General features: G+C 32.9%; 6 protein-coding genes across 6 annotated transcripts in view; 3 read left to right on the forward strand and 3 right to left on the reverse strand.

The window, feature by feature from the left end:
- LOC125819887 (probable rhamnogalacturonate lyase B) overlaps positions 1 to 20,487 on the reverse strand; it is a 425,441-nt gene that overhangs the window by 399,635 nt on the left and 5,319 nt on the right. The gene's annotated exons all lie outside the window — the stretch shown is intronic.
- LOC125819927 (uncharacterized) lies at positions 1,435 to 2,013 on the forward strand. The gene has a single exon (XM_049499332.1). The coding sequence runs from the start codon at positions 1,511 to 1,513 to the stop codon at positions 1,862 to 1,864; it is 354 nt and encodes a 117-aa protein (XP_049355289.1). The 5' UTR covers positions 1,435 to 1,510; the 3' UTR covers positions 1,865 to 2,013.
- On the forward strand, positions 5,099 to 8,394 carry LOC125819906 (uncharacterized). Its single transcript, XM_049499312.1, has 5 exons — positions 5,099 to 5,323; positions 5,824 to 5,938; positions 6,097 to 6,726; positions 7,087 to 7,270; positions 8,010 to 8,394. The coding sequence occupies exons 1-5, from the start codon at positions 5,247 to 5,249 to the stop codon at positions 8,030 to 8,032; spliced, it is 1,029 nt and encodes a 342-aa protein (XP_049355269.1). The 5' UTR covers positions 5,099 to 5,246; the 3' UTR covers positions 8,033 to 8,394.
- Positions 9,603 to 14,714, forward strand: LOC125819899 (uncharacterized). The gene is made up of 4 exons (XM_049499305.1): positions 9,603 to 9,698; positions 10,434 to 10,528; positions 11,480 to 11,754; positions 13,551 to 14,714. Exons 1-4 carry the CDS (start codon positions 9,669 to 9,671, stop codon positions 14,360 to 14,362), a joined length of 1,212 nt encoding a protein of 403 aa, XP_049355262.1. The 5' UTR covers positions 9,603 to 9,668; the 3' UTR covers positions 14,363 to 14,714.
- Positions 15,012 to 16,946, reverse strand: LOC125819889 (cytochrome P450 81Q32-like). The gene has a single exon (XM_049499297.1). The coding sequence runs from the start codon at positions 16,897 to 16,899 to the stop codon at positions 15,370 to 15,372; it is 1,530 nt and encodes a 509-aa protein (XP_049355254.1). The 5' UTR covers positions 16,900 to 16,946; the 3' UTR covers positions 15,012 to 15,369.
- LOC125820349 (E3 ubiquitin-protein ligase APD4-like) lies at positions 19,673 to 20,415 on the reverse strand. Its single transcript, XM_049499786.1, has 4 exons — positions 20,329 to 20,415; positions 20,187 to 20,256; positions 19,843 to 20,099; positions 19,673 to 19,708 (listed from the first exon to the last, which is right to left on the reverse strand). The coding sequence occupies exons 1-4, from the start codon at positions 20,413 to 20,415 to the stop codon at positions 19,673 to 19,675; spliced, it is 450 nt and encodes a 149-aa protein (XP_049355743.1).

Raw genomic sequence — 20,487 nt, forward strand, 5'->3', positions numbered from 1 at the left:
AATTGTATATATGTAACTATTATATGTATATGTATCAATGATTGTGTTTGTATATCTGCATAAAATTTAAATTTGTATACAATTGAATCGAAATAAACATTTGTATATCAAATCTCTCTCTCGCTTTGTAGAACACAAATTATACATTGTAATTTGTATAATTTGTGTTTGTATAAAGCGAGAAAGAGAGAAAGGAAAAAGAGAACTGGTAGGGGAAGATTTGTATTTGTATAATTATAAGTGTATAGGACGAAAATATATGTATTTGTATATACAGTTTTCTCTCGCTTTATACAAACACAAACGTAATTAGGCGAAGAGCAAGTGTTTGCTACAGATTACAATTAAATGAAACCGTGGTTATAACATTTAATTTGAATTAATAGTTTGCTATTTTATACAATTTTCCCTATAAATTATCATGTCGAATGCATTTATATATTTGTTCAACTTAATATAAATTTTATTGTCTAACTATTTATACATTCAAAACTAAAGGACATAAATTAAAAAGATTAAATTAAATGACATATTTATGTATTACGTCTTAATTAAATATTAGTCCAAAAATGAGTATGAGTTCACTTCACCTCATCAAAATTGTGTCCATTTATAGATGACACTTAATGTGAAGTTGACGTATGATTCAATTTGGAGCTAATGTAACGTGACATAAATCATAATCACCAACCATTTTTGTATAAATTCTCGTGAAATTTCCAGAAACGCACCATTAATAATTGCATTTTCTTTTTGTGATTTGCATAGAGAGATAAAAATTACAGAAGAATTAAGCAACTACTCCAATTATTCAAATACTTATTAATAACATCTAATGTTTATATTTTATTCGACTGTTACAAAAAAAAAATACTCGAAAAGTTATTTCTAAGAATAATTTTGAAATGTTATAAAATTTTCTCATATATTTTTAAAATTTTGTGTCCAACCTATATCAGGCAAAATAAAAAATTGTTTGGTAGCTGATTAAGAGAATATTGAATGTATACTTAAATTCTGCATAAATAATACCATGCTTAATAATTTGATTAAAATATACATTATCTAATTTGCATTTTAGAAACATATATAATTAATACTCCTTTTAATCCATATTGTTGAACTTAATATGGTCTAGAGGAAGAAAATGTACAAATTATGAAAAAAATTATGTATAATTTAAAATTAGATATAAAATTGAATAACAAATTTCTATGTATATAATACCTAAATTTTCATGCAATTAAAGAGTGATAAGTATTATTTCATATATCTTAGGTTTAAGTCAGTATCTTTGTTAGGTCCAATTTCGACTTTCTAAATTCAAATTTAGTCGGGGATATAAAGTGAATACCGAATTCCGAAAAAAGGTAAAGCTAAAAGCTATAATATTCACATGTCACACGCAACTTGACACCGACACCTCCTCACCTCCATTTCCCCTAAAATTCACACTCTCCACACCCACACACAAACTAAAACCCCCAAAACTCCTTTCACACCAACAAAAATGGCGATTTCAGATAAAGTAACAGCGAATTTAACAACTTTGTACCTAGCAATTATAGGTGCAATGAAAGCTTACGGCTTAATTACCGGTCGAAATTTCACCGGTTGTTTCGTTCTCATTCTTTCGACGGCTGCCGTCGCTCTAGTGTTGATTTTGACTTTAACCTGGGATATTTACATCAAGGCGAGAAATGTTAGGGTTCGTCATAATCGGCCTGATCGGATTAATTATCAAAATCAGCAGCAGCAGCATACTAGTCATGAATTTTGTCGAGGTGGCATATGCTGGCACGGCGTCGCTGTTAGTTCTCCGGCGTCTCATTTCCGGTTCCGGCTTCCTCAAAATCGTATTTAATTTGATTCAGAATTTAGACGAAGTAAGTTAATTGGATCGAAAATATATATTAATTTTCATAGTTTGGTCGGTAATTTGTGTAGTTAAATGCTTTACATATTTGGAATTGAGTAATTATTTTGGGATAAGTTATTTTGAGATAAAGTTAAGTTAATTTTAATGATGAGATAAATAAATTCAGTATTAATTATTTTGAGATAAGTTATTTTGAGATCAAGTTAAGTTATTATGTATATGAGATAAATAATTTTTGGACTATGTGTTACCTCAATCAAATATAAGATAAAATAATTTTACATTTTATCTTGAGATTATTATACGTTATACCTCATATTAAATGACTCTTTAAGATATTTGGTAAGATAACAAGTTATTTCGAGATTAATTAATTTAGTACTGTTATTTCATTTTGTTTTAATTAAATATGAGATAAATTTGTTCTAAAATTAATTGCGAATTATTATTTTATGCCAATTCATTAATAGTAGGGGATCCATATATAGGGAGTGGTAGGGGTGAACATATGAAAATGGAATTATCGAACTAAATGGGAATTTAACGGTATTGAAGTTTGATTACAGAAAAAATTAAGTTTGATATAGAAAATCAAACTTTGAAAGTTTCATATTTTGATATAATATTTTTAATTTTGAGTTATTGAGAGTCAATGTTAGCTCCTAATAAATTTACTATATATATAAGCGATTTGAATGTCTTGATTGATTTATGAAGTTAAATTCATAATATTGAGAATGAAGACTTAATTTTTATATGTGATTATCTGTAAAACTAACATATCAAATGTCAAAAAATATTTTCCTTCAATAATCAATACGTATCATATTAAAATTTGATTTATCTGATATTAAAAAATAAATTATCAAAAATATTTAAAAATTTATGGTCAAATACTAGTTAACGTGAGAGTAATGGAGTGTGAATTTGGTAGGGGTCTAGTTTGATGTTCAATCTATTTTGGTGGGGTCAAGACTGATGTTCAATTGGCTATTCTGCACTATCTAGGATTTGGAAAAGGAGAATTACCTCTAGGATATTTTCTTTTTTTCATATTAGTTAATTATTTTTCCTTTTACACGTATATTAAGAAATTATAAATAAAATTATAAGAGAATAGTTTTATCAATTTACTCCTTAAGAACTTTTTTGAAACTTTACAAACAAGTGTAGACACTTTGAAAATGAATTAATTGCAAAGGTAATATGAAAAAAAATTAATTAATGTTTTTTTAATTTAGTAAGGTGATCAACTAATACGGAATAATTATTCTTAGGATAATGACCAACTAATACGAACAGAAGGAGTATTTAGAGGTTCCTTTGAGCTTTAAAAGAACACTGTCTATATTACTCTCTCTGTCCCTAGTTAGTTGTTCACTTTTCTTTTTATAGTTGTCCCTAATTATTTGTCCATTTTGACAAATCAAGAAAGGACAATTTTTTTACCTATTATACCCTCAATTAAATGACTAATTATTTTGAAAAATGTAAAACTTTTCATTCACTTCATAATTAATAGGAATAAAATGATAAACTCACTATGTCATTAATTATTTTCTTAAATGTATGTCAATTCAAAAGTGGACAAGTAATTAGAAATAGAGGGAATATTTAATTAATGCCAACCTTTAATTGATAAGATATTGGAAGAGTTACTAGCTGGACATCAAAGTTATTATCTTATGCAGGGGGGGTCCAACTCATAAAACTATTGTCCAATTCAAACATTTTGGTCCCAAATTCAGAAGAAGTTGACTTAAAACTCGATTAACTTTTTAAAAATTTACTATAGATATACGAAATTTATGATTAACGATAAAAAAATATTTATCACTCTATCATAAACGTTATCGATAAAAACACATAATCTACTATGTCTACAAGCTAGAGCACAAGACATCTAATGAAGGGCTAACTTTATAAGACATTATCATGTTATGAAGTGAAATAATCAACAAAAAGACAAAGCACCTAACAGTCAATTTTAGAGAAGAAAGATAAAAATGATTAATTCATTGTCAATTGATTTTCACTATAGGTAACAACTATGAAGTGCCAAAAAATGTCAGCATCAACTTGTTTAATGTTATGTTACTCCAAACATCAAACACCTTTCACAGCTAACAAACATGAATGGTGATGGAATATATAATCGAGATTTCTCCACCTTTAATCAGAAGATCTTGAATTTAAATCTCTAAAAAGAAAATCATGTTAAAAACACGGTCTTCAGAAATAGATCTTACAATACACAAATTCAAATTTAGTCGATCTTCAATACATATATTGGACCGCAAGAAAACACCATTCACAAATTCTTCCAATAGTAATTAGAGATCTTGAGTTCGAGGGGAAAAAATTACGATATTGAAAGTGTTAACTGTTGACCCTCAAGATAAATAAATCCTCCAATACACGAATTCAGACTTAATCAAACTCGATATAAATATCGAATATCGAGTGAAACACGCATACATCTCAAAATCAACTTTACTCGGACACATTATTTTTATGCACGCTCATTTTGACCGCACGCGTAATTACTTAGGTAGAGGTCGTATTTGACGTTTGTCTTCGGCTAGCTAAAATCCATTGAAAACGTGTAAATTTTCTTCACAAATTAAATTATTAAGAAATAAATTTTATTTATCTTAGATTTACAATTCATATTTATGAAACTAAAAATAAACACGTGAAAATATTCATTAGAGGAGAAAAAGTTAAACTTAATTTATAATCCTTATCTACTCCAATATTATTTATATTGAAAAACTTTCACATGTTTCGTGTTATATTATGATGTTTGTTTAGATATAAATTTAAGTATTTATTTAATTATAATAATACAAAATATTTGGAAAGTCTTCGTCTAAAAGACAAGAATAACTATTCCCACTCCTCAATAATTTGGAATAAATTATTATTATGATTTCAAATTTCAGATGAAATAAAAAAAATATTGAGTAATATTTTTATATATGTAAATTTTGTGTGACGAATACAATTATTCCTTACGTATACTGTTATATATATAAATAAAATAATATATAAACTTATTAAAATAATCTATATGCTCTATTAGTCAGAACACCACCTTATTATTTTTTTATAAAAACTTTATAATAAACTTTTTTTATGTATTTAAATACATCATGCGTTTGACGCAAACCGCTAACCATACCCACCTTACCAAATTGATAAAAAAAAAAAAAAAGATTCTTCTACTTTAAATTTGATCCAAGCAAATCCAAATTGGTTCATTATTTTTGTTGATAAAATTATAAATTGTTGATTGAATCAATTTTGGGTTTTCCCAATTTGTTTGGGAATTTTTTTGTAAAATTCGATTTGGTGGTTGAAGGATATGGGTTCATATTTTGATCGATGGGAGAAAGATCCGTTCTTCTCTGCTGCAGAAGAGGTTCAGGAATCTGCCGACAGGTAATTTTACAATTTTTTTGGTATTTTTTTGTAATTTTTCTGATTTTTTTGCTAATTTGTGTTGTTAGGGTTTTAAAATCAATAGTTTGTTTTGTAAGCTCAAATTATTTACTGGTATTGGGATGAAATGAGCTGTAGTAGAGTGGAATGGATATAGATGATGGGTAATTGGTTAATTTTAAAAATAAATTTGGGAGGTTTTGGATTAGTTTTGTTGTGAGTTAAATATTTATTTTTTTTTGATGATGGTGGTGTTCGGGCGGGATTTGGTGCACCTCGACTTATTCCACGTGATACTATGTAATTGTGTCAATCAAGGCTAGGACAATGAGAAGAATTAACTAGTGTTTTTGTTTGGGGATTGAACCTGAGACCTCGTGGATAAGGATTTTGTGTGAATTTCTTTATGATAGTGGTGCAAAGTTTGAAGCTTTTGTTGGTTTTAGTTTGTGGGGTTTTGCTCTTTTTGTTGAAATGTTTGTTTAATTTGATTTTTCAAGGATGGAATCGACTTATAGAACATGGATTCATGCGTTGAAGGATACTTCTGGACGTTGGAATTCCAATGAGCTATGCAGAGACCTAAGGACTACCCTTGGCACTGCTAAATGGCAGGTACAACTCCTTCCCGAATACAACTCCCCCTGCCCCATAGAAGAAAAATAACAGATAAAGAGAAGGGACAGAAAAAAATGATTAATGGACAGGTGTAGTCGCATATAGGGTGTTATTGTTGGATGTAATAAAAGTTGAATATCTTAATGTTAATGCAGTTGGAGGAATTTGATCGGGCAGTTAGTTCGAGCTACAATAATACATCAACTGATGATGCTAAAGAAAGGCATGGTGAATTTGTTATTGCCATGGATAATCAGATTAAGAAAGTAGAGAAGAGTCTAAATGAATCAGCTTTTTCACAAGGCAATCAATGGGTCCGCTTGGATGAGAGGGAACTCGATGAACTAGCCGTGTTTCTCTCAGGACCGTCGACCTCTTCTTCATTTTCGGATAAATCCTCTGTAAAAGTTGACGAAGTTGAGCAGAAACCAGCTTTGTGGGAAGAGGATTGTAAGCAACGAATGCCAGAGTATTCAAAAAGTTCGTCTAACTTAGTGGACGGGAGTCAAGTTGACACCAAGGATGAGATGTATTCAGGGCACCGGAAGACAGCTAGTGCTTGTGGTGATATTGGTGCTTGGAAAATTGCAGTTGCTGATGACATCTGTGGCAAACAACCTGCACCACCCCCCCGCAAGATACCCAGTATTCAAGGCCTGTTGAATTGCGTGGAATCTGCCACGAAGTTGAAGTGGTCAAAGAATGGTTACAGGAAGCTGAGGTTCAACTCTGATGATCATCAAGAAGCTGATTGTACATTGCCACAGTCTCTGCCATTGACTAGGGTGTGTATTTGTTCTGAAGTTTCTGGCTTTGATAACTCCTCATTCCAATTTTATGCGATACACTTACGACTCTTTTTTCAAGGTTTTTCAATTTTGTTGATATTACATTAATTAAGTCAAGTTTGGAAACAAAACTTGGAACAATTAAAAACTAGATATGACACCATAATGAATATAGTCAAACTATATAATATAACATTTCTAAAGAATCAAGATCAAAATCATATAGTTTTACCTTTTGAGGTTGAATAAATTGGAAGAAAGGGATTTGATTATCAATTGTCCAAAAAATACTTGTATATTTTCTTTATCAATTTATAGATGTCCTTAATTCTTGTTGAATTTGATTTTCTGATGTAGGGCATTAACACATGTTGTGAGAGGAGTAAAAGTTGCCTGGATTGTTGTGATGAAAGTTATCAGAAGCAACTCAATGGTTGGTATGGAGCAGTACAACGACAGCTGCAAAGGTCTCAGTATTATGTGAAATACAATCGACCTGTTCAAATGGCTTCTTCTGTGGTTCTTCTAATTTTCTTTATTGGTGAGTGCTAACTCAAACTTCTTTATCCATAATAACCTTCGTTTGTCTTTCATTTGTAAAAAATCTTATTTTTTCCTTGACCTTTCATAATTTTGAAAGAAAATTATAAAAGCTTATACCTTACTAAAGTAAGCAATAATAGCTTGGCAGAGTTCATTCTGTTGATTCTATATATAGTTTCACCGCTGTTGAGGTTTTCTCTTCCGTGAGACATATAATACAGTTGGTCGGCCACAGAAAAGTGTCATTCGCTTCAAATAACATATTGAAATGGATAACTGTTTGCAACAAAATTCTGGGCAGGTGATAACATAAGCTCTCTTGTGTTCTCTCATTGTTTCTTTATCTTTTTCTTGTTGACATAGAGGCTTGAGTGAAACCTTCCAGTAGATTTGATGTTTCCGTTCATTTCTTATGCTGTTGAAATGGACCAGATGTGTTTCTGCCCTTCCCTGAGCCAGCGCATAACCGGAGCTTAGTGCACTGGGCTACCCTTTTTGGTGACTTACCATGTTCGTGATCTATGTTAAAGATTAACAATTAGCTAGTTCTTCATCCTCTATTTCCAATACTACTTGTCTATGATTCTGATTTCTGGCCGAAGATTGTATTTCTCTTGCCTTTCACTACAAATGGGATTTATTTTGCAAGAGATAAAACATTTCATTGTAGCATCAAGAATTTTACTTTCTTTAATTGGAACCGGCAAATTAATTTTTTTTTCCTTCTTGCTCTGCAGTTTTATTGGGGTTCCATATGTGAGTGATGAGCCTATATTCCTGCAAACGAAGAAAGCTTGCAGGGTTCGAAAGATCAACAAGCAACTGCCTACCAATTGTACCGTATACAGGCAGGTGATTTTGTTGGAGTCATATGAAGTGAAAGCTGGAACTGATTGCACTAGAATTGTAGTAGTAATACCTTAACCTCTTATCATATGCCAATTTAAAAGTGCCACTAGTAGTGGCTAATTACTGTTGTATTATAAGATGAATCTTAAGGATTGCAGGTAAAATGTTGTTCAAAACCTGCATCCACAGAAATGAACCATTTCAGGTCTATTTGACCCGCGACATCATGTATAGTGTGCTATCATTCATTATCTGGATATCAGTCTAAGCTCCCGCATCTTCTTCCATGTTCAGGCTTCTCTCCCCCATTCTACTGTCAATTGCAGTAACGGTTATGTATAACACGATTAGGTACTTATTTCTGTGTCCCTGGAATTCGATCCATTTAACGTTGGTGCAAGGCGCAAATCCTAGGCCTTCTGGTCCTGTCTTTACACTTATACAAGCAAGGAAATGTTCATTTTTCCTGTTCTTGCAATTACCATTATAAAATCTTCTCCATTTGGTGGTTTTTTTTCACTTTTCTATAGTTTAAGACTTTATTACACCCAAAAATGCTTCAAGCAATACTAATCAACTTACTCAAATTTCATCAGTTATGACTAATAACATTGAAAGACAACAAGATTGCAATATTTGAATTAAGGGTGTGTTTGGTAGGAAGGAAAATGTTTTCATGGAAAACAAGTAGATTTTTGACTTATTTTCTCATGTTTAGTTGGTGAGTAGAAAATATTTTTTAGTGTTTAATTTATGAATGAAAAATATTTTTGAGAAAATATTTTTTATTTTTACTAGAGAGTAGAAATTGAAATTGAAAATATTTTTTAAAAACAAACTTAATTTTTTTTTTGGAGGGGGTGGGGGGCTGGTAGGGGGTTGATGGGGGGGGGGTCGCAGGTAGGCATAGTGTGGGGTGAAAAAATAAAAATTTGAAATTGAAAATATTTTTTTAAAGCAAACTTCATCGGCAACAAGATTGCAATATTTGAATTAAAATTAGTGTTTATTTCATTACTTCATCGGCAAATTAAGACTAATTAAGAACAATTAAATCTTAAAAAATAATAATTGATATGAGTATTTTGTATAATACCTATACTAATTGATGTTTAGCATAAAGTCTCGGAAAATAATTTGGGGTATAAGCAAACAATGCTAAGAAGAAAAAAAATGTTTTTTTAATACGTTAAAAGCGACGAGTAAAAATAAAAATTTATTTTTGAAATAGTGAACAAATAAAAGTGAATGGAGGGATTATATGATTTCAACAAATTTAGCATTTAAATAAAATTGTTTGAAAAATCAAAAACAAATTTAGTATTTACAAATTCTTTTTTCTTAAAAAGGTGTTCTTATGGTTAATCAAATCACTATTTTAGAGTTTTTGGATAAATATATTATTAAGAATTCAATAATCCAAATTGACCCCTCTTATTTCAATATATTACACAAACCTCCCTACATTTCTTCCATCAGATCAAATACAGCGCCGCAAATTTCAGTTCAAAGGGTTGCAGGCCAGCAAGCAGCTCACCAGTTCTTTCATGGCTTCCCTTTTTCAGAAATTTCAAGAGGTATACTTTGTTTCTCACATTGCTCAACTGAAACTTCTTTCCTAAATTTGATGTACTGTTCAAAGGTGTAATCTTGAAACTTGGACATGTAATTTTAATGGGCTCAATAGGTTCTTATAATAAAAATTCCATTTTTATTCATATGGGGTTGTGGGGTTCTTCCTTACTCAAAAAAAATAAAATCACAACTTTATTGTTGGAGAGTCAAAACGTTTTATCTTTTATTACTTTTAACTATAGAAATTGTGAATTTATGATGTATAATACTCCCTTTGTTTCAATTTGTTTGTGTGATTTTGAATCTTGGTACGAAGATTAAGAAAGTAAAAGAATGAGTTTTGAATCTTGTGGTGTAAACTTTTGAATTTGTGATATATAATACTCTTTCTGTTTTAGTTTATTTATCTGGTTTTTGACTTACATAGAGTTTAAGAAAGTAAATACTTAGACTTTTGAATCTTGTGGTGTTAAACTAAAGATATGTAAATGTACCAAAATATGGTTTAATTTTGTGGTCTTAAACATGCGCGTGCAAAGTTGCCAAAAAATGGAAGAGATTTTTTTTTAAATGGACTAAAAAGGAAAGTAAGACGGAGAAATTGAAACGAAGGGAGTAATACTTTTTTATGGTATTTGTGATTAAAAAATATGGTATGTACTTGTTGTATTGTGTTGAATATTGATGTATTTAATCTCCTGAAGTTGAAGTATTTTGCTTTCTGAAATGATTTTTAGGCAGTTAAAGTTCTTGCTAAAAGTCCCACATTTGCTAAAGATCCAAGGAGTCTTCAGTTTGAAGCTGATGTAAACCGCCTCTTTCTTTACACTAGGTAAGGATCATTTTCAACACTTAAAGGAAACGTAATGTTGTTGTCTATGATGCTGGTGTTTCCTGTAAATAGATTGGTGAGACATCTACAACTTAATTGCGTTTTATATATAAATAAGTCAATCAACTCTGGGTTTTATCTTTGCTCTTTGAAATTTACTCCAAGAACATAGCTTTATCATTGATGCTTGTGCCAAGAATTGGCAGATCCAAGTTGTTTGGCCACATCATTTGTACTTTTCCTCGTTAAGCCACTTTTAGAATGAAAAGATTGTCAGTTTGATTCAGCTTTCTGTATGAGTAATTTGATCAACCAGGATGGGCTCCTTCATGTAAATACAATTCTACAGGCTATTGAGTTTTTCATTTAATATATAAATATGCAACCTTATAAGATTTTTTTTAACAAGTGAAAGATAAAGGGCAGGGGTTACATAAATAGGTTTCCATTGTATTGTAAATAGATAAAGTTATGAAAGGAAAGAGGTTTTATAAGGATATTCTACATTTTTTCTGGTTAGGTCATATTTTGTTTGATGATGGAAGTTTATATTGTTTTGAGTTGTTTGAGTTGAGTAAGGTCTTTTCTCCGTGCTGACAAACATGTACAGGACTAGTTGAAGTACTGATGAATGTTTTGCTTCTTTCAATTCTTTCAAGAGCTAGGATTTTACTTGAATCATCACCCAACAATCCTTATTCCACATTTTCATTTTTGTTTCTTCTTAAGAGAACTGTTGCTTTAAGTCTTTAACACTAGTTGCAATATATACCAATCCAGAGGGGGAAGGGGTTGCAATAAATTATAGTCCTCTATGGATCTTGCCTGCAACTAATTTCTTTTCTGATGAATTGCTTTTATGAAACTTATGATGGTGAAATTGTATGTCCTATATGCTTTAAGTTTCACAAGTTACAGTTTTAACTTTGCATGATTAATTTCACCTTTCAGTTACAATCGTTTGGGGAAGGATGCCGTTGAAACTGATGCAGAGGAGATCATTGACATGGCTGGCAAGGCCTCCCTAGCTGATCAACAGAAGCAGGTCCAAGAAAATGTGCATTCCCAGATTACAAGCTTTTGCAAATATATGGATCACATATTACAACCTGATCTTTCGGTCAAGGACAAGCCGGGAACACCATCTTCCGAAAATAATTCTTCTCCTCGTCGCAGTGGGCTCAGTTTTGCTATTGGTAGGACTGCTCCATTAAAGGACCACGGCGGTAAGATCTTAAGCTGAATTTCCATAGCATCTTTTAAGTTTGTTGCTTTTCTCAAATTTGTTAGAACGGGTGCCCAACTTTAGTATACACGTAGGTGATCCCTTGCTATCCTGCTTTTGCTATGTTATGTCAGATTAGGAAGACAAATTTCAACTCCTAGCCATAAAAAACAAAAAACGAACTCAATGTAATCTAATTAGACTAGTTCGTGGAATGTAATGCCTGAAATTAGATGTGTAAATTCATTGTGATCATTTGCAAATTGATTAGGTGGATGGAGTTTAATCCTCAGCTCAAGCCTCTTAGCTTACTAGATTCACCAAACAGAGCTGTGTGTATGTCAATTGCTAAAATTTAAAGGAATTTTCCCTTTTTACCTCGGTTAAGCTTCTGATTTATATGACTCGGGTCTTTTAAAGGCCTGTTCCATGATTTGGTTCTCCTAGTTTATTTCTGTATGAGACAGCTACAACCTTAGCATTGTGAGTATACTCCTGATTTTTCTTTGCTAGGGATTCTTGATTCAAGCCTTTGATCATCCTTGTACAATTAAACCTCTCTATCACAATCATCCTCTATAACTACATTTCGAGTTTTCTTGGGAACGATTGTTCATGCTATATTTTTTCTCTATAGCATTGTCCGACCTATAACAACAGAGGCTATCATTATACCGATACACTCTTTGTAAAATTACTTCAAAAATAACAATCCTTACTCAAATGTTGATTGACTTTGCTCTTCACTTATGATGCTATATCTAAGTGATGGAAGGGAACCCTTAATGAAAGTTTAGATGAAATTTATTTTCCTTGGTAAGCGACCTGGTGATCTTGACTTGCTTATTAAATTTATTCTCTGTTCTTGCTGTAATTAGACCATGACTCCTCTAAACAAAAAGTTTCATTAGCTTATTAATAGTTTTTTAAAAATAATAAATTACTTATAGTTGAATGCAATATATGTTTGAAGAAAGTTGAGTATAATTGTTATTTGCTCTGGTGATGGATTCTTAAATCTTGTCCTTTATCCTATCCAAAATTTTAGAGAGTAAAAGAATCTTTAGTTATTAACAATTTCCTCATAAAGGACCCTAGATTATTTATCAAGAAAAAAGTAGAATCCCTAGATTAATACAAGTCCTTTCAGAATAACAACAATAGTAGTAGCTAGTGACAGTAACACCATATTATCCTGGTAACTTGCTTATGTTCATTTGTTAATAGATACATCTTGTACTAAATATTTAATTTCTTTTCCCTTTTCAATTCTTTTCCTTTTTGACTCTGGTAGTCTAACAAGCATTATACTCATCACATGTGATTACTATAAAATTCAAATATAACAAGTAGAGTAATTGATTTTGCTTTCATAACCATTTTGGATTTGATCATACTTCCATTTTTGTTGTTATTGTTTGGTTGTTAAGTATTGGGCTTACGGTAAGTAGAAATAAAACAAATAATGCTAATGATGCTTTCTTTAGGACTTTCTGGAATTAGTAACTTAATTTTGTATCTAAACATTTTGGTCATTCGTAAAAGTCCATATCTTGGAAATGTGGATCCATAGGTATTTGTTGGACAGTTCTCATAAGTTGTGTACAATAAACTCTTGAAAAGTGGGATATGACATAAGATCATAGTTCCTATATCTTTTTGGTGTTCTCACATGTATTATATTCAAGCTTTCCAGTTGTCTCGGACAAAAGTTTTTCTTTTTCTCTGCAAGTGTGGATTAGTTGAATTAGCTGCACTGCGCCCTGGATTTTGATTACTGTTCTGCTTTCAGCACAGCTATACCTGAAAACAAGCCATTGAAGCGCACAGAGGTTTCACAGAGTTTAAAGGATCTTATGGGCTATACTCTCAAGGTCAAACCTTCTCAAATTCCACATGAGGATGCTGGGCAAGGTTTATTCATACATGGTGAAGCTGATGTTGGTACTGTGTTAGCAGTCTATCCTGGTGTAATCTACTCTCCTGCATACTACCGCTATATTCCTGGATATCCAAGAGTTGACGCCCAAAATTCGTATTTGATCACACGGTATGATGGAACTGTGATAAATGCACAACCATGGGGTGCTGGTGGTGAATCTCGTGAAATATGGGATGGGTCGTCTCTTCCTGAACCTAAGCACTTCATGCAAGCTGATGGAAAGGGTTCTGAGCGAATATGGAAAATGCTCAGTAAGCCATTGGATGGAACACGTCTAGGAGGCAACCATGAAGTGCTGGAAAGGAGAAACCCTCTGGCCTTTGCTCACTTTGCCAACCACCCAGCAAAAGACATGGTACCAAATGTAATGGTATGCCCTTATGACTTTCCTCTCCCAGAGAAGCACATGAGAGTCTATATACCAAATATTTCATTTGGAAATGGTGAAGAAGCAAACATGAGGAGGTTTGGCACCTTTTGGTTCAAATCTTGGAAGTCCGGCAAGAATGGATTAGATGTCCCTGTTCTAAAGACGCTCGTTCTTGTGGCAACTCGAGCAATTAGTAATGAAGAAATTCTCCTGAACTACAGATTGAGCAACTCAAAGCAAAGACCACCATGGTACACTCCAGTGGATGAGGAAGAAGATCGAAGGAGGTGGAGCTAAGATGATAATCAATGGTGCATGTTGAAGTGTACTAACCATGAAAACAAGTGCATTTCTGTATACGACGTCAGGAGAACAGTGAGAACATTTATTTTGGTGACTATAATCTGGTTCACTTTTGGTTTTACATCTTTTTGAATAGTTTGCTTGTAGCAATTATGGCTAGTGGCCAAGTTAACCTGTTAAGAACATGATTTGCTGAGCTGGACAACAGAGCTACTATGCTTTGAACTAACCGCGAATTATTCTTACATGAGTTACATAATAAGCGGAAAAGGAATCCATCCTTGTTATAGAAAATATTAAATGTTATTCTGATTGCTTATGAAATATGTGAGCCTTCATTTTCTCATTTGATTCTTGGATGATTACTCCAGCTTCCTGTGTTTTATGTATGTTTCTTTATTAATGATAGTACTTCACTAATCTACTTTACACCCCACAGATTTGTAAGCAATGTTGATTTAATGCAGTCATCAAAGTTTTGATGTACACTGAGACGTTTGTTTTGTCTTTTAATGTATTCTTCCCCTCCTTCTATGATTGATAAAACATTGAGCTGGTATGCATATAGAAAAACATACATGATTAGTCATAACCACCATAGTAATGAACTCTTGTTTGATGAATGCCGATGCATGCTCATACGTGACGATCCATTTCAATACATAAATTGATTGATATTTGTATTCAAGTATTGCACAAACAAAAGCAGAAGGTGTAACATAACTTAGATGTTACTATTTATTAGCAACTAGAAGTTTGGGATTGAGACGTAGTAGTTGTTGTATTACAAAGTAAAGAAGAGATATGCTAGAACTGGAAGCTTGCCCTCTCCAATAATTACACTGATCATGCCCTGCAAGCTGTGAATAATTAGCAGGCTACTTGAGATTAGATGTTACTTTGCCTATGTTTATATAGTAAGTGCTCATAGACAAATGTAACGTCGTTTTTCTGCATATTTTAGTTGTGTCTGAAAGAGATAGTGCAGGGGAGAATTGTGATTACAAATGAGCAAGAAGATTGTCAATATTTTGGCGTGGCCTACATTTTGCTAGCAATGGTATAGCCTTCGGCATAGTGAGTCCAGGTCCTTCAGTCATGTCTACCAGCTCTTCGCTTACTCTCTCCCATTCAAAGCACTGAATAAGTGATCCTAATGCCAAACCAGCCACATGCATTGCCAAATTCTCACCTGGACATCCTCTCCTGCCATATCCAAATGGCATTAGTCTAAACCCATCTCGTTGCCCTTTGATATCGATAAACCTTTCAGGCCTGAACTCATTTGGCCTGTCCCACAACTTATCATCATTTTGTATTGCCCACAAATTCACTAGCAACATTGTCCCTCGGGGTACACAAAAACTTCCAACAACACACTCATCTGAGGACTCGTGTGGCACAAGTAATGGAGCAGCTGGGCACAATCGGAGAGTTTCGTTTATGATTCCATGGAGATAAGGGAGTTGAGCAAGATCTGATTCATCAAGTAATCTTGATGACTCTCCAAGGTGAGTGTCTATTTCGTTTTGAGCTTTCTTTAGTGCCTCAGGATTGTTCAGAAGAAATGATAATGCCCATTCCATTGTGCTAGCTGTAGTATCAGTCCCTGCTGTTAACATGACTATTCCCATGCCCTTTATCACTTCATCTGTGTAATAATCAGGCTCTGAATCTTGGAGGGATAAGAGAACATCAATCATGGTATTGTTCTTTTGCTCCAAAGAAGATCCCTTTCGACGGTTCTTGTGCTCTTCAATCAATTGTTGTATGAATTTATCCCTCTTCGCCTGCAGTACCTTCACCTTAGTCTCAAGTTTGTTTACTCCTATCCATTTAAGAAGTGGCACAAAATCTCCTATATTTGTTGCACCACTCACTTGGAAAGTTTCTATAACAATCTCTTTAAACCTCCTTGATTCCTCCAATTTCCCAGCAGAATCACCATAGTATCTTTTCCCAGCAATCATCATCATCAAGATATTCAGTGTCATCTCAAAGAAAGCCGCTTTCATATCCACCATGTTTGTGTTAGCATCTCCACCACTTGTTTTCCACCTTAGAAGTCGTTGCAGCAGAGCACGAACCTCATTTCTACGGATATCAGCAAACATTTGAACTCTCTGAGTGGACAAGATTTCATGAGTAGCAATCCTTCTTAGGTTGCGCCAATGTTGGCCATAGGATGCCCAAACAAGGCTGGTATAGTTGTAACCAAGATGTTTTCCAGCAAGCAGCCTCACACGATTGGCAAAAACAACGTCGTTTTTGGTTAAACATTCCTCTGCAAGAGAAGGGGAGGAGACAACCAGGACAGGACGCGATCCAAATCGAAGGTAAAGCAAAGGTCCATGTTTTTCTGAGATGTTGGCTAATGTTTTATGAAGTGGTTTTTTCTTGAGTAGATATAGATGGCCTATAATGGGCAAAGAGATAAAGGGACTTGGTGGGAGATTTTGGAATTTTCTAAGGAAATGGTTCTTTAGCAAGTATAGGAAAGTGAAGATGAGTATGTAATATGAAATTTCCATGGTTGATGCAAAAACAAGCAAAGAAGACTTCTTGACAACTTTGCTCACTTGATCATTATTTATACTATTGTTGTCTAGTTATCATTTGTGAATGGCTGGGTGCCAACTGCCAAGCATGCTTGTATTGTCAAACTAGGGTGAATAGCATGGCCCCACCAACATAGGTAGTGGTGCGGTGGTAGAACTGCTTCATTCTTAATCAGAAGTTTCGAGTTCAACCTCTAGATATGGAAAATTTTTTGTTGGGAGTGTCACCCCTAGAATGAGCATCCGAATTTAGTTGGAGCTTCGACACTGGACATCGGAAATAAAAAATAGAATAAAGAATAGTGTGGTCCAATATTATGAAAATTCAAACTATTAATAAATATCTTTATCAAAATAACAAATGTTAGTACAAATATGCCTAGTCTATTTTTGTTTCAAATACAGTAAAACTTCTCCTAATTAATATAGGCGGAACCATGAAATATTATTATTTTATAGAGGTATTATTTAATCGATAAATTAATATTTATTAATTTACAGAGTGTTTCGACATCGAATTTTTTTCTAGAGATGAAATCTCAAAGAATTTGAAAGAACCCACTTGTGAAAACATCATTCGTGAACTTGATATCACGATTAATGATCTTGGATACCGCAATAAAATAGATGTTAATAACCTATTGAATGGTGAAAATGATAAATGTTTAGAGGTCTAGAGTTTAGAACAAATTGTGGATATCAATGGAAAACGATGTTGATGATAAAGTTGAAGATAATACAATACATTTGGAACCAGGTACGCTTAAGGAAACACTTGCATCTAGAACTCTTCACAATTTTATGATGCAATTAGAAAAGACAACACTGAAACTTTTGGATGCAATAAGAAAAGTTAGAGATGAACTTTGACTAGATTTAAATTTTAACGAAAAACAGTACATAATATAATCATATTTCACTAAATTTTCTTAGATATATTTGTACTTTTAAGGAATTATTAATTTATAATATTAATGGGATCATATATTTATATAGGAGTCTTCTGAAAATATATTACTCGTATCTTATTAATCTTATCGAAATGAGTGATTTTTTCCATTGACCCAAGTTGGGACCAAAGGTAATTATTATCTTAAAGAGATTATTAATTAATCGAGTATTAAGTTAGTAAGGTTTTACCGTATGCAATGCATAGTCTATTAATGTTTTAATTATATTTTAAACCCTCAATTATCTAGGAGTAAAGTAGAGTATGGCATCATTATTAATAGATTAAAGGTCTATTTAAATTGAACACATGTTTACGTGTGAAATTGAATTTTTAATGAAGAGGAAAGAATGGACATTTTTTGGAACTGTTGATAAGGTTCAAATAACAATGCCAAAAAAAAAGAGAATTTTTTAAAACAAGTTGATCCTGCAAAATGTTTTAAGATCATATAGTACCCTCCAAAAACTGACATGTTGAAATCATATCTTTTAATTTAATATATAGAAAAACAATAATAATGTACGACACTATTTTGTGTCCACGTATTTGAAATTTACATGTTAAAATCATATCTTTTAACATAAAGAAAAACTAACAATAAAGTAGGATAATATTTTGCGTTCACATATTTGATTTTTTGAATAAAGAGCTCGATTATTAATTAAGCCATAAGTGAATTCATGGACTTTGTTGGATTGTTTTTCCTGACTAAGCGTATGAACCATGAATTGTTCTGAAATTTCTAAAGGATTATGTGCTTATTACACATCTTCACAATTATATTAAAATGTCCCAAGAAAAAAAGAATTCAAACAAGACGATTTTCTCAATACAGCTTAACTCTGTCAAATTTATACGAATAGTGAATAAGTATATATCTTCTTAGGACTATTTGGATGTACAATTCAATTTCGATAGTAATATTTCATTTGAGTTGCACAAGGTCAAGGCTTCCAATTTAAGGAATGATACACTTTCTAACTTTATGAATTGGGCTTCTGCACACTGGGCACAACCTATTATCAACATCCATGATCCTGCAGGAAACTACTCTCATGAGAAACTTCATAACCTTTTTAAAAAAATTTGTGAAAAGTAATTGAGAGGCCTAATTCATCGGTGACCCCTTAAAGTTGACACTAAGTTTTACTTAAACACCTTATTAGGGTTCCGTTCAGTCATCGGTGGCTCCTTAAATAATTTTTTGGCCTGAAAAAAAGCCCTTCACGCGCTGACTTTGCGTGTACGACACTCACCGTGTCATGTTAGCGAAAAGTGTCAAAATGACATAACGAGACCCTACATAAGGGGTTTAAAATGAACATCGTCCAACTAAGGTGTCTAAGTGAAACTTCATGCCAACTTTAGGGGGCCACCGATAGGTTAGGCCTAATTGAGACAAAAAATGCTCCTGGTTGAGCCCGAATCCTCTAAAAATACTCTCTTTTGGAGGATCCAATTAAGTTGTTCGGACCCTTCACTTTCAGTGATGCACCCGTATCGTCACGACATAGATGTGGTTGTGAGATCCGCACCTGATCGGGTCAATCGATTTTGGGTACTTTGACCAAATTCAAGGGAGAAATTTTGAACAGATTCAATGATTTTTGTAATCAAAACAAAAACAAATGTGAAACTGAAGAAATAATATACATTGTATATATATAAAAAAAAAAATTCAAGTTTTCCATGTCACATCTCATAAGTTTAAGTTATATAACTCTATTTTTTAATATTTGAAATATTTTTAGCACCCGTATCCATACACGGATCCGTATTCCTAAATCATAAAATTTAGAACGTAGAGGATCCAACCTCTAGATCTGCCACCTGTATCGGACACTCGCACCAGAGTTCAAGCAACTTAGGGATCCAACACAAGTGTGACATCATTTTTGGAGAATCCGAGCGACATAGATTGATACTATGTGAAAGAAAAACATAATTTACCTTTGGGCACATACTTGGCAAGTTGCAAAATGACCACAAGGAACAAAGAAACAGTTTCTTGAATTGTCATAGCAGATAACACATATTCTTCCATCATATAAATCCTCTGAAGAACTTGATCTACCACAATTTGCCTCTTCTTCATATGTTCCATAAATTGATTTTACTTCCTGATGTTGCGAAATTGGATCGCTCTCGGTTACTTCATAACTTTCATCATGACAAGCTCCCAAAGATTTCAGTATAAAGCAAGTGATTATAACTGCTACTCCTGTTGCAACATTAGTTAAAGCCAACATTTTTACTACTAATACAATTCTTGATCGATTATGTAACTTTCAATTGCTTGAGAGATTACCTAAAACTCCAAGAAAAGTGACGAAACGAGCAATGAAAGATATCTCAACGTACGTTCCAGACAGGTCTTGCTGCAGCAGTTGACACATCGATTCATTATGTCTGACATTCTTGATGTTTATAAAGAAAAGGTTTGGACTTACAGTATCAGGTGTTGCCAGAACGACGTATTTAGGAGACAGGTATGACAAATTGAGACACATGCTCTTTGCTTTCGTTATATCATACATTGTTGATGAAATGTACACATTCATGAGAAGTATGACACCTTTGGGGCTTGATCAATTTATGATGCCAATGTT

The sequence above is a fragment of the Solanum verrucosum genome, unplaced genomic scaffold (genome assembly GCF_900185275.1).
Source record: "Solanum verrucosum unplaced genomic scaffold, falcon-dt-bn FXZP01000229.1, whole genome shotgun sequence".
Lineage (NCBI taxonomy): Eukaryota > Viridiplantae > Streptophyta > Magnoliopsida > Solanales > Solanaceae > Solanum > Solanum verrucosum.

Bases quoted from the DNA above. Each gene is read 5' to 3' on its own strand.
- LOC125819906 (XM_049499312.1), top strand. From the start codon at position 5,247: ATGGGTTCATATTTTGATCGATGGGAGAAAGATCCGTTCTTCTCTGCT. The intron at 5,324-5,823 runs GTAATTTTACAA...TGATTTTTCAAG, and splicing joins GTTCAGGAATCTGCCGACAG to GATGGAATCGACTTATAGAA. The intron at 7,271-8,009 runs GTGAGTGCTAAC...CTTGCTCTGCAG, and splicing joins TCTTCTAATTTTCTTTATTG to TTTTATTGGGGTTCCATATG.
- LOC125819927 (XM_049499332.1), top strand. From the start codon at position 1,511: ATGGCGATTTCAGATAAAGTAACAGCGAATTTAACAACTTTGTACCTA.
- LOC125820349 (XM_049499786.1), bottom strand. From the start codon at position 20,415: ATGTATGATATAACGAAAGCAAAGAGCATGTGTCTCAATTTGTCATAC. The intron at 20,100-20,186 runs GTAATCTCTCAA...ATGTTGCAACAG, and splicing joins CACTTTTCTTGGAGTTTTAG to GAGTAGCAGTTATAATCACT. The intron at 19,709-19,842 runs GTATGTGCCCAA...TGTCCGATACAG, and splicing joins GTCATTTTGCAACTTGCCAA to GTGGCAGATCTAGAGGTTGG.
- LOC125819899 (XM_049499305.1), top strand. From the start codon at position 9,669: ATGGCTTCCCTTTTTCAGAAATTTCAAGAG. The intron at 9,699-10,433 runs GTATACTTTGTT...AATGATTTTTAG, and splicing joins TTTTTCAGAAATTTCAAGAG to GCAGTTAAAGTTCTTGCTAA. The intron at 11,755-13,550 runs GTAAGATCTTAA...CTTTCAGCACAG, and splicing joins TCCATTAAAGGACCACGGCG to CTATACCTGAAAACAAGCCA.
- LOC125819889 (XM_049499297.1), bottom strand. From the start codon at position 16,899: ATGGAAATTTCATATTACATACTCATCTTCACTTTCCTATACTTGCTA.